General features: G+C 38.4%; 1 protein-coding gene across 1 annotated transcript in view; it reads left to right on the top strand.

The window, feature by feature from the left end:
- The first annotated feature begins 4154 nt into the window (after nucleotides 1-4154).
- LOC133267362 (collagen alpha-1(XV) chain-like) overlaps nucleotides 4155-13367 on the top strand; it is a 116608-nt gene continuing 107395 nt past the window's right edge. Inside the window, 2 exon segments of the mRNA XM_061449642.1 lie at nucleotides 4155-4520; nucleotides 4644-4726. Of these exon segments, the coding sequence (XP_061305626.1) occupies nucleotides 4510-4520; nucleotides 4644-4726 (94 nt within the window). The 5' untranslated portion in view covers nucleotides 4155-4509.

Raw genomic sequence — 13367 nt, 5'->3', positions numbered from 1 at the left:
CTTAGGGGAGAGGAAGAAGAAACAATCAGCATGAATATAGTATTCCTACCAGTAAAGGGCTCCAGATGTTGACAACTTGCTGTAAGACCTGATGGCCAACACCAAAGTGAAATCACTTCTGTCTAGCCTTCCTTTTCAATCAGTAGGCTTCCCAGAACTGTGTCTATGAGGATGGCTTTTGAATATCTCCAAGGATGGATATTGAACAGCCACCTTGTCCATTCCGTGACAATGCCTCGCAAGTGTTTGCTGATGTTCAGAGAGAACTTCCTATGTTTCTGTTTGTGTTCATTGCCTTTTGTCCTACCACTGGGCTCCACTGAAAAGAGGCTGGCTTCATCTTCTTTGCATCCTCCTTTCAGAGATTGATATACATTGATAAGATCCTCCCCTGGGCTTTCTGTTTTCCAGGCTGAACAGTCTTAACTCTCAACCCTCCTTGCAGGAGAGTTGCTCCTGTCCCATAATCATCTTTGTGTATCTGCATTGAACTTTCTCCAGTATGTCCTGGGTAGCCCAGAACTGGACACAGGACTCCAGGCATGACCTCACCACGCTGAACAGAGAGGAAGGAGCACCTCTGTCAACCTGCTGTCAACAGAAATAATCTGTAAGCCATCCCACCATGTCTCTGTGACTCCAACAAGATTGTAGGCCTGCAGCTGCACAGAGATCTCGAATCATTATGTTTATTCCCTGTGCTATGTACATCAGTGCACGTGCACTTCAGAGAGGTACCCCAGAATCCTGATTTGCCAGCAAGGGTCTGGGTTTTTCTAATAATGTTCCCTTATTTATATGCAAATGCTGGAGATCATCCTGCTTAAGCCTGCTTTTCCAGATTTTATTTTTCCTTTCTGCTTCCTAATTGGCTTCCAGAGGTCTTCTTAGCTTTGTCCTCACCTCTTCCCAACTTCCTGTCCCAGGCTTTTCATTCAGTCTTATTCTCCTTTTTGCACGCTTCTCTCTGTAGTCTTCATCCATCCTCCCACTAGTCTGGTTGCCCTTCTACCTGTCTGTGTGCCCAACAAACCTTTGCTTACTACAAAAGAAAGAGGGAGGAGAAATCCTAATTACACATAAAATTATTTCTTATTACTAAGCTTATGAGAGTTCCATGAAAATGTCACCTTGGCCCTGGTCAAGGTTGTGTTTCTCATCAGAGAAAATACAGAGAACATTGCTATGTCACTTAAAAAATTGTGACGTACAGTCATCCTAACCATTAATGTGCTTAATCATTGTGCAGTCACAATGCCCCCACCTCCACCAAAGATCAAAAGTGAAATACTAGAACACAGAAACTCTGAGAGCACGAAACTCTGAGAAGGGCTAAAGAGATATCCAGAGGTGTGGAATGGTTGCATTACAAGAATGACCAAGTAAGTTCACACTCAGTACAGAAATCAGACAAGCGATTTCAGAAAGCTTCAGAAATCACAAAGAGCATGGAGAAAACAGAATGAACAGTGAATAGGTGATCCCTATTCACTACAAGAACTTGGAGAGATCAAAGAACCCCAGGACCAAAATCAAAATCAAAGAAGCAGAGGCTTTTTTATGAAGGGCATAACTGAGCAGTGGATCTCCTTGCCAGAGGATATTGTGGATGACTAGAAGTCTAGGTAAAAGAGGAAACCTTTATTCTTTTTTTAGTATGGTTCCTAACTGACTCAGGCTTTTGTGCATACTGCTACTCTAACACTATTTTTGAACAAGAAAATCTTCTGGTTCTTAAATTCTAAGATTATAGAGGCTAGAAATGTGGAGCTAAGAAATTTGTATTGTAGTCAGGAGGAAAAAAAAACAACATCTGAACACAGAGATGATCAGAAATATAAGAACACCCAGCCATATAAACAAGAACCGAAACAGCAGAATTGTAGTCTGCCATTTCAAGTCTTAAGGAATGCAATCAGTTGACAGAGCTGAGAAAAGTAAACAAAACTTCTGCCTGGAAAATGGAGATTTTTAACCAGCAGGAAAACTCCAACTTAGTTGAAGGCAGCTGGAGACAGTACTGAAGAAAAGTGCTTATGTCCTAATTCAAAGAGGTCTTGCTGAGTTTGAAAAGGAAGGAAGAAACAAACAGCAAGGTTAAAACCGAGTGAATGTGTACAAATGTCACTGCCCTTGTGGGGAACAAGTTAGACATAAATAGATACAGCAGATATAGAGAGCCTGTTAATATTCCATAACTCTTGAGACTACAAACGAACACTAGAAACTTAAAAAATCTCAAGGCCCTGCAGGAGCAGGGGTAATAAACTATTTGTATTTAGAGATTCCTCCACTACTGTCTGTTTAAAAGTAATGGAACACAGAGGTCAAGACCGCTTTGCCTTTCTTTCCTTTATCCAGTAGCTCTAAAATTATTCAGCATTGGCCAGACATCCATATTAAAATATCCAGCAGAAACTAAAGGCTCTCTCAGCAGCATTTCATTTAGATCATCTACATGAACAGTAAACCTGTGAGGGAAGGAGAGGTGCTTCTTTTTTTCTATGGGTTTTCAAAAATCAGAGGGAAAATCCATCAAATGATAAACAATAGAAGAAATGGTTTTTTAAGAATTAAATCTTTGCAGCTTATGTTGTAAAAATAATCCTTACCAAATAGTCATCTAAATTTTATAGATCTCTGGAGTCTGATAATACATTTATCTCTTAAATATGCTAGACATATATTTTGGCCATATACACCAGACAAAAACTGTAGTGCAGCAGAAGGCATTATCCATTTTACTCATAGAGAGGTAGAGGGATTACTATTGAAAGAAGGAACTGAGTTAAAAAATAGTTTGACAAGGACTAATAATGGCTCTTGGTAGCTATTGCTAAAGATTACCTGAAAAAAAATAAAAAGGAAAAAGTGAGCCAGTCTCGTATATACAGACATTTTACAAGAATGCTTGAAAAAACAGGGAGAACATAAATCTAAAGTCCTAGAAAAAGTCTTAAAATGAAATAAATGTTTTTGGTATATGATTTGCACAAATGTTGCAAACACTTCCTATCAGCAGCATTGCTGGTTTTGATAACAATGGAGAAACTTTACGGACAGACAAAGAGCTGGCAGCCTCATGTAGAAAAGGTGAATAATGAAATTTTTTTTCAGCCCTGATGTAGTATTATGGAACAGAAAAAAGGTCCTCAAAAAAAACCTTTCAAAGTGTGTGTTTATAAGAAGAAACTTGATTAAACAATAGTTCAGTTTCTTGCTTCCTTATCATTAAGCAGAAGGTGGATAGCTAATAATGCTTGTCTATGGCTCAGTTAAAAATGTACCTGAAGAGAGTTGAGCTGTTGTGGTTTCTAACTTAAAAGAAGAGTCTGGGGCAGAATCAAGACTCCAGCTTTTAAAGCCCTAGGCTCAGTATTTCCTTACTTGAAAAAATAACAACAAAACTAATAAAACCCGATGCAAAAAAAAAAAACTAAGTAAAACCAGTTTTAGTTTTTAATCTCCTAGAGCAATCTTCAGCACCTTCTGGTCTAGATCTACCAAGAGAAAACTGGCATCTTTCCATATGAAAAGCTTTCCAGGCTCCCTTCTGTCCCAGTCAAAAAGTGACAATTGCAGTCTTTGTTAGAAATTGCGTGACTTAAAAATTGTCTTATTGATCTCAAACTTATTTTTCCAAAAATTCTTCCTTGAGCAAGAATTGGCTTTGAAGGACATGTGGAAAAAAAGGCTTTTCATGAAGTTAGGAGGGAGGGGTGAAATAACATTTAGAATGGAAACTATTAGAAACTCTTAGCTACAGGGTGTCTATAGCAGACTCCTATATGTACAGCTGCTGAGGTAGATAAACAGTCTTAACCTACATACAGGGTATAACTCTTTATAAATAAGAGTATTAGAGAAAAATTGTCAGGAAAAAAGGGTGTGGCTCAAAATGTCTCTGTAGGTGACAGAAAATCTATGGGACAGTAACGCTTCCAGGTGTATGTTGCAATTTAACTGTGACTGCTCTGTCCTGCTTGTACCTTAAAACTTTCTTCTGTTGAAGTTTGGTTAAAACAGTCAGAGGAATGTCCTATTCTGTATAAGAATGCAAGAATGCATATCATTGGCTATATAATGCTGGATGGAAGGATGTTGGAGGTCATGTTTTATTGGATTGAAGGTGATGAGTGGGCGGAGGGAAAGGGGAAGCTGGAGAAGCTATGCTACTGTTAGAGTACACGGTAGTTAAAGACAAGACTGGATAATAACAAGGTTGGGGTGATGTACAGCAGTAAGGGTTGTCCATCAATGAATAAAGTAGGAAGTTTTCAGCAATGGTCTGACAGGAAAGTCTACACGGAGTCAGATTTCAGAGCTGGAGCACTGAATTGCAGTGAGTCACACAGAGAGCCTGAGAGCTGCCTTTGTTCCACTTGTGTCTGAACGTTGGAGGAGAAACAGCAGGCTCAAGTTTTTATTAACTTCTTATTTTTGTAAGCATAAAACTCATGTGCACTGAACTTTTTCCTCACTGGAGGTCTTTCAACTGACTTTCAGAAAATGCTCCCATGGTAAGAACTCTCACTTCTAAATTTTACTTTTTCTTTTTTTACCCTTGTGCTTCTGTACTGCATTTTGGACTCATTATTTTCCATGCCTTACCCCCCCTTTATTTTTTGGCACACCTGCTCCAGGCACACCTGGTGGACCTGGGACTTGCTGCTATTGCTCTCTGGCCTGTCAATCCATGCTGGTTCAGCAGCTCAGGTCATAGAAGGTAAGACTTCTCCAAATCATGTATATAACTTGAGAGTAAGGGTTAATTTTAAGATAATCTTTCCTAATATGGAAAGAAACTCTTCATTTCAGATCTTAATTTTCTCTGCTGCTTACTGTTCTTTGTTTCATATAGGGAAGCCGCTCCAAGAGCTTAAACTGCCATTCATTCTGGAAAAGGTTAAAAAAGACTTTTCTCCAGCTGTTAAGGCAGCCTATCATATCTGCTATCTCAATTTCATAATAATCAACAGAATGTATTTTAAAAAAAAATTGAGATTACTGAATGGTTTTGGGTGTATCACCTCAGAGAAAGGTAGCAGAGAGCAATTATGATAGATGTATATGTCACTTTGGAGATACCAGGAATGTATCAGGCACAGTATGAATGCAAAGACAAAGATGTGATGCTTTCTCCAGTGCATAGAGGATTCTGCTGTTGTCTGAGCAAATAATGATTTTCGGATTTCTTGAGTTAAATGGTTAGTTTAACCAGCCTAGCCTTTCTGGATTTTCAGTGGAAAGTCTTTCTGTAATCGCAGATCATGTGTTCTTGTAACAAAGCCAAATCCCTCAGCATCTCTGGAACACATAGCCTCAAATTTAACTTAAGAGAGAGAACGCTGATTTAAAAGTTTACATGTAATTTTGAGAGAAGTTTGAAAACTTCATTTATCACTTTTCCATTATGAGCAATGATACCTACATCAAAAAGAGGGTTTTTTACTATCTTACAAAAAATGGTCTGAATTTGTTATGCAAATGACTCTTAGATAAGTATGTAGTAGGACCACTAGAAACTATTGAAGGGAAACGATATTGCACATGAAGACTTTAATGTTACTCAGACTGTATTTTCCTTTTTTAACTGATACTGCCATAGAATAGAAGGTTCATCTAAGAGTTAAAGCTCTAGGTTCATTGTAGTAGGAGAAAAAGATTAGTTATCACTAACAGATTAGTTACCACTAACAAGTGCTGCAAGTGCAGATGAGAAATATAATGCTGGACTACAGATTATTAATTAAGGCACCAAACTGGAAACAGATATTATAAAGAGGAAAATGTTATTGTATGTCTGAATAGTGACAGAAATACAATATATTATATATACACTGGAGATAAATCTGTTGCATTAGGCAAAACTGTTTTTCTTAAGCTGATGAATGAGAGTGCAGTGAGTGAGATCTGGACAGGAAAGAATCAAATTTCGGCACATAAAAGTTAATAAGCAGAAGCTCATTAAAACTTCAAGCACAGTGATAGAAAGAACAAATATTTACTTGACATACAGTTTGTCTTTTGGTAGATTTATGCCAGTTTCTATTACTCGAAGCTTTGGTCCTGTAAATATCCAATCCTGTGAATGTCAGAACAGAAGTCAGAAGTAAAAAAGTTAACCCTACTGCTACAGGACAATTTATTTCTGTGCAATACTGCTGGAGGGACTCCTAAATTTACCATGGATGAAGACCAAGTGGGGTTATGTAAGTCTCCTTAGAACACTGGAAACTTGGAGACTGTTCTGGCAATGTGTTCGTGCATGATTGTCCTACTCATTCCCTACTCATTTGTCTGTTAATATAAAAGTTCTTCTTCCCAAATGTTTACTTTTTTTTTTTTTTTTCTTAAACATGTGATTTTTAAGTGCCTGACTTTATAGGGTTCTCATGTTTTCTATTCCACAACATTGGACTATTTTACAAGCAATATTTTCCTGATGCTTGTTTTAAATGCTTTCATCTCCTGAAATCAGGTGTTGAATGCTAGAAATAGATGAACGGTATAAATTCTCCCTGTAACTACTGAAGAGATATATATTTCAGATCTTTTAGTCTAGCTATTGCAGAAATAACTTCTTCCTTTCCCACAGTTCCTTTTAGTAATAGAGTGCACAGAAATAAATTGTGTATTTAAGATGAAAATATTTGGAGACACAGGAGATTAATTGACCCTCTGGTATTCAGGCCTTTTGATGCTAAACTTATGCTTTATCCAGTGTTCATTTACTCACTGCCTCCTTTAAGAGTACTGCTTTCCAGGATTTTCCAGCCCATTGGATATTGCTGTACTGCTTTTCTAATGGCTGACCTCTCCTCTGTCTCTCCATATCACATATTTCTATCTCTAAATTCCTTTTTATATACAAAGAAATGGGAATGAATAAGTCTGGGTTTAGAGGAACAGTGCAGGTTTTAGAGGTACAGGTGCCTCCTGCTGTATCGTTGTACAGGCTATATTCAAAACAGAAAACATCACCGTGAGATATTCATGTCAAGAAAATTGCTCATGCATTCACTGAACAATGGGGAAGGAGTAACTTCTTTATAAACCTGCAGCCAAAGCAGTAACCCACAGAGAGTCTAGAGAAGAAAATTCTGTCATCTTTGCTTTTACCAGTTGGGCAGCCTCTTCAATGATGTCTAGTGAGTTTGCTTAGCGGTATGCAATTAGGTAGCTACAGCCTTGTCTTGTTTTCCCCAAGCACCAAAGGGGAGTACCAAATTGCAGAGGGAGCAGGTAGAAGCAAAAGTCTCAGTAGCACTCCATCACAGTCCTTGAGCTATGTCATGTCTTTGTGAGAGACATTATAAAGATGACTATGAAAATTTTGATAATTTTCCTATCAGGAAGTGTTTTGACCAGGTTGTTGTTCTTAAGGAAGTTGTATAACTATGGACAGTTCCTACAGAAAAAGAGGAAACAAACTGAAAGGATGGTGGGGAAGAGTAGGGGCAGTCTACTCTTACATCAGATTCAGATGGCAGTCTTTGAAATTGTTTCAGAGCTTCTGGGGTTTAGTTTAACTTTTTTGTGAACTTTTATGGTGTTGGGTCTTTTATTTCAGCAGAAGTGTTGCTTTCATTCCCAAGTCCTAGAATATCTGACTACTGCTTTCATTGTAAAATAAGACAGACAGTAAAACAATGTATTTAAAAAGCTTATATTTAAAATCGTGAGTTACTCATTCATAGTACCAGCTGACACCCCTTCTCAATCAAAATTACATCTGTTTAGATTGTTAAAATGAAGTTTTATATCTGTATGTAATCTGTAGATCAAGCTATGTGTTGTGACAAAATATTAAAAAAGAAGGAAGAAATATTTAATTCAGAATTTTAAAATTCTGTTGCGTATTCTGCAAATTGCTGGGATTTGGTCATTATTTCACCAAATCTCTTAAGAAATACTTAGATCTTGCTTTAGAGTGAAACTATACAGGAATTCTGAAATCTCAACAGTTCCTATGAATTAGAATTCTGATTTTTTATTAACTCTGTTGGGACATTTTAGCCTCTTTTGCTGGAGCTAGCAAAAAGGCAAGGAATAATATACCTTTTTCCTCTTCACCCAAATACAGTGTCATTTGAACTGTCCTGCTTTTGTAGTTTTTCTCCTGTGTTCATGAAAATTGTGTAAGTATAGTACCCTGTTCTACTTAGGTTTGTATGGGAGGGTTAAGGATATGTTGTGTGTTCATAAATTACTTAGTCATTTCACCTTTGTTCAAATTGACAATTGAGCATGTATCTATCTGTACATAAAAGTGTAGTCTATCTTATTCTAATTGGCATTGCCTTTGGTGCATGTACTTGGCCTTTAATTACACCTGATAATGTGTCTTGATTTACATTGATTTACATTGGCTGCTTTACCCATGTTGCTTTGTATCTTCCACCACAAATTAAGTTAGTGAATAGGTGGTCAGAACACAATCCTGAACATGCTGGGACCCAGGTTGTGGATAGAACTAAAGTTATAAAACCTGCAAGCTAACCTTGCTGAAATTTGAATAACAGAGTCCTCCCTATGACTTGATCTAGCCTTTTGCAGAAGTCATATTTATTCTTCCGGGCTATCTAGGCAGTTACCAGTGTTACTCAGTTCTTGGCATTCAAATCAGTGCATGCCTTAAAAATATATACATATATAAAAAGAAGGTTTAAGTGTATGTGGTTCTGCAGTTGGTATTATGGTTATGTGCTCTAAAATAAGCTTCAAAAATTTCTCATTGACATCTGGGGTTTATTACTAGCCAAGCTGAACAGCACTTTCTTGCCCTAAGTAACATGCTCAGCAATAGTTTACATAAAGTAAATATTTGTCTCTTTCCTTGGCTCTCTGTAGGCAGAATGGCTGTCATTAGGCTTTTGACATAAACTTTATACTCATGACCTGTTAAGTTTAATAGAGGAGTTCTGAATTATTGACTTTTATTGGCTGTTGGTCAACTGCTGTAATTCATACAAACATCTATCCTGCACTTCTGTTCAGAATGAACCAACATAATGAGAGTAAATAAATATCTATATGCATTTAAAAACTTGTTTCTATCAAGTAATAATGTATGTGCTTTAAAAGTTAAACGGATACAATTAAACTGATTGAAGTGGTGATGGGGACAGCTCATACTATTCTTTCCTAAGGTAGAACACAATTATGGTTATGCTGGTGTGTATGCAATGTACTAGTTTGTAAAGATAATTTAGATGGCACTATTTTCTCTTGTATCTTACTGAGCATTTGGACACCATCAAATTGCACTTGACTCTAAATTGAACGAGCCACTGTGTATCTTTCAGAGGCATCTTCAGGCTGTTACCAGCTGTTGTGCATGTTTTTAATGTGCAGTTGAGCCTAATTTCATAGTTGATAAAATGTCTTTCCATGAAAAATATACTTAATTTACTATAGAAAATCAGTTGGGTTCAGTTCGGGTCATCTGTGTGAGTAGCTGAAGAGATTGATAACACCAGTGGAACAAACCTGCTTTAGTAAATTTGTTCCATTTTGTCACTTTTCTAAATGGATTAGTTTCCTGTGTAACACCCTCTACATGCTAATTCTCTTGGACAGTAAACTACATGCTTGCTAAGCTACAGGCTTAGCTTCAGGCAACAGATTATTTTTTTTTGGCATTTTCTGAGGCCTCAAGGGGAAACCAGCTGGGTTAGATATAGCGTGATAATGGGTGACTTCTTTGAAGGCATCCTGGTCACACTCGAAGCCTGCAGCAAGCAGTTGTTCCCATGGTCTGAATAGAACTCAAAATCTCAATTGTGCTTGCATTTGCCACTAATTGGTGTTTGAAGGACCTGCTCTGCTAAGAAAGGCTATACTGACATATCTCCTTTCTATGTTGTTCTGGCTTAGCTGTAGGCAACGCGACACAAGGAATTTCTTGAAAGAAGTCCTAGTCATCTCCTGAGTATTTAAATGCATATACGTCTGTTTGGGCACTACCATGCCCTCTCACATATTTCCCACAGCCTATATGTAGTTTTGTTACTCAGTTTGTGTCCTGTGCAGCAGCTGCTGTGTATAAACTGCCATTTCCAAGTATTCCAGGTACTTCTGGTAGTACCTGCTAACCTATCAATTTAATAAAAATGTTTCAACTGTGATTTGTTTCTTATATGATAAAGACAATGGCTGACCCTGGTGATCTAGTGTTAGGTACTGAACTACCACTCCTTCCTACAGAAGTGAAAGGATGACTGGAGAGAATGAGAAGTACTGCTGTAAGTGGCTAGGAATAGTTAGAAGAATACAGTGATTTACACTGTGTGCATAAGAATAGCCTTGGCTTGTTTAGCTCAAGCAGGTGGACACCGACAAAAATACAGACTTCAACTGCAGGCTGCCATTTCAATAACTGCAGTGGAAAGGAAGATTTCGTTGCAGTATATATTTGGGGTATTCAAAAGGTTCCAAAGAACTCATTTCTTATTCTAACATGTTATTTTCCAAATGAAACACTTGTTTTGGAAGCTGCCTGTACCTTTGCCTGTGATTTCTTCCCCTTAAGTTTAGTGTATGAACTGTGGTTTGATTTGGATTTCTACTAGTAGTATCTCACATTTAACCAAATTCATGCCATAGCTTTGCCAATTTACACAGTGTGCCTTGACTAGTGCAATTTGATGGAATCTGATGACTTTATTTCAGATGTCATTAACGTTATCTATTTAAGAGAGTATGTCTATTTACCACCACAATTTCTAGGTCACCAAGTACTCTTTTCCCATTTGGCCAATGCACATGATTACAGCACATATGAAAAAGAACAAAATTAGTCAGCAATTTGGACTGTGGTGAATTACATCCGTATAATCTTCCCATCTCTCTGTTCCCAAACATTGAAAGTCACAGATACTGCATATAGTATAGTGTGGATAGAATTCTCCCAGAAAATGAGTAAAACAGGCCAAACCTAATTTTAATATATTTGCATACAAGCAGTGTGCAACAACAAACAGATGTGTTATTCAGGATACATTCTGGTAAGAAAGCCTTGGAAAAAGCAACAGACAGGGCTGCCAAAGAATTGCAGTATTTTAAACAAATATCTGTCTTAGAGCCCAATCTGAGAAGAGCTAGGGTTTGAACCATGTCTTCCTAAGGGGTTCAGAGAAGAACCAGGGTTTTCTGGAGGCACTCAAGTATATTTCATTTCAAACCTCCAATTGACTGAGGCCTGAAACTGGTAATAGCAATTCAGTGATGAGATTTGAATTTGAACTGCATGGTCTTTTGCTTCATCTTCAGTACAGAAGATAGAACATTAACAAGAATGATATTTGGCCATTTCATAGAATCATAGAATGGTTAGGATTGGAAGGGATTTTAAAGATCAGCTGGTTATGACCCCCCTGCCACAGGCAGGGACACCTTCCACAAGACCTGGTTGCTCAAAGCCCTGTCCAACCTGGCCTTGAACACTGCTAGGTATGGAGCAGCCACAGCTTCTCTGGGCAATCTGTGCCAGGGCTTCAACACCCTCATTGTGAAGTGTCTTTTCCTAATAGCTAATCTAAACTTACCATCTGTCAGTTTAAACCCATTTCCCCTTGACCTGTCACTACATGTCCTTATCAAAAGTCTCTCTCCAGCTTTCTTGTAAGGCCTCCTTTAGTTACTGGATGGCTGCTTTAAGGTCTCCCTTCTCTTCTCCCGGCGGAAGAAGCTCAAATCTCTTAGCCTGTCTTCACAGGCGAGGTGCTCCAGCCCTCTGATCATCTTCATGGCCCTTCTCTGGATTTATTCTATGCTTGGGGATCTCCTGGGTCTTATGACTCTGGGTCTACCTCCTCTGCTGCCACTGAATCCATGTTTTGCTGTGGCATGTTCCTACCATAGAAACTTGTAGTGGAAGCTTTCAGTCTTATTCATGGCATATATTTCTCTGAACTGTGAAATCACAGTTCCATACATAATCAGGATGTCTGACTGCTTTTTAGGAAAGCGAATATAGCTTTTGACTTTCCCTATAGGTTTTTGGTGGGCATTTATATTGCATGGTCATTGCTTATTGCATTTTATATCTACTTCCCTTCTTGCAAGTGATGCACATTACCTAACCCAGAGAGAACAGAACCCACATCATAGAAATAATTTCAGTTTTGTGCAGCATGCTAAAGAGTAAGTTGTTGACTTCTGAGAGAAAAGAATATTGCTCCAAGACATGCTTCAAAGTTTCCTATAAGCAGTAGCTATGTTGCATGGATATTCTGAGTAGCCAATAACTGGGGTTTACTGCAAAACAGTTTAAGAACATAAATTGCATGGCATCCAAGCTCTGATTCATCTCTGGTAATACTTCATATGACTAAACTCAAACAGTAAAAGGAATCACAGAAGAGATGGAAACAGGCTCAGATGGCACACCAGAAATATAAAGACACAGTCTGAAACTACAGAAACAGGTCAGGAAAGCTAGAGTCCATATGGAATTTAATCTAACAAGAGACATGAAGACCAACAAGAAGGGCTTCTACAGGTGTACCAGCAGAATAAAGAAGACTAGAGAACATGAGAACCTGCTGCTGAATGGGGCAAGGAACCTGGTGACAGGGACATGGAAATAGACAAGGTACTCAGTGCCTTCTTTGACTCACTTTTTGCTGGTAGGGTTTCCTTTCAGGAAACTGAGGCCATGAGCCCACTGGGAAAGTCTGGAGCAATGAAGATTTACTCTCCAAGGAGAAGAAACGAGTGAGGGAACATTGAAACCAGTTGGACGTATAAAGTCCACAGGACCTGATGGGACACATCCATGAGAGCTCATCAAGATGGTTGATGTCATTGAGATACAACTCTTGATTATCTTGACAGGCTGGAAAAATGTATAATAGAAATCTCCTGATGTTCAGCAAAGAAAAATGCCAAATTCTGCACCTGCTGGGGATTAACCTACTACAAGCTGGCGTAGGACTGTGGACAAGCTTATCATGAGCCAGCAATGTACCCAGTGGCAAAGAAGGCCAACAGCACCCCAGGCTGTGTTTTGGAAAAGTATAGGCTGCAGGATGAGGAAAGTGATCCTTCCCTTCTTCTCAGTGGTGAGGTCACTTTTGGACGGTCCATCTTTGGGCTTCCCTGTTTAGGAGAGACATGGACATACAAAACAAGTGCAGTAAAGGACAACTGAAATAACTCAAGGATTGGCGTGTCTGCCTTAGAGCAGTAATCAGCTGAATTTGCTCCAGTTTATCAACATCTTTCTTTTCCTGTGGTCCCAAAACCAGATTAAGTATTCTGTATGTGATCTAATGAGTGCCAAGTAAAGAGGAAAAATCTTTTCCCTCCTGATACTATGTTCCTGTCTTTATAGCCAACAATGCTGTTGCCAGCTTTTGCTG

Source organism: Pezoporus flaviventris, unplaced genomic scaffold (assembly GCF_033815535.1).
Source record: "Pezoporus flaviventris isolate CSIRO_AGI_PZ_B2104156 unplaced genomic scaffold, CSIRO_AGI_Pfla_v1 ptg000007l, whole genome shotgun sequence".
Lineage (NCBI taxonomy): Eukaryota > Metazoa > Chordata > Aves > Psittaciformes > Psittacidae > Pezoporus > Pezoporus flaviventris.
Note: the sequence above shows the minus strand (reverse complement) of the source record. Positions and strands in the feature narration are given on the sequence as shown.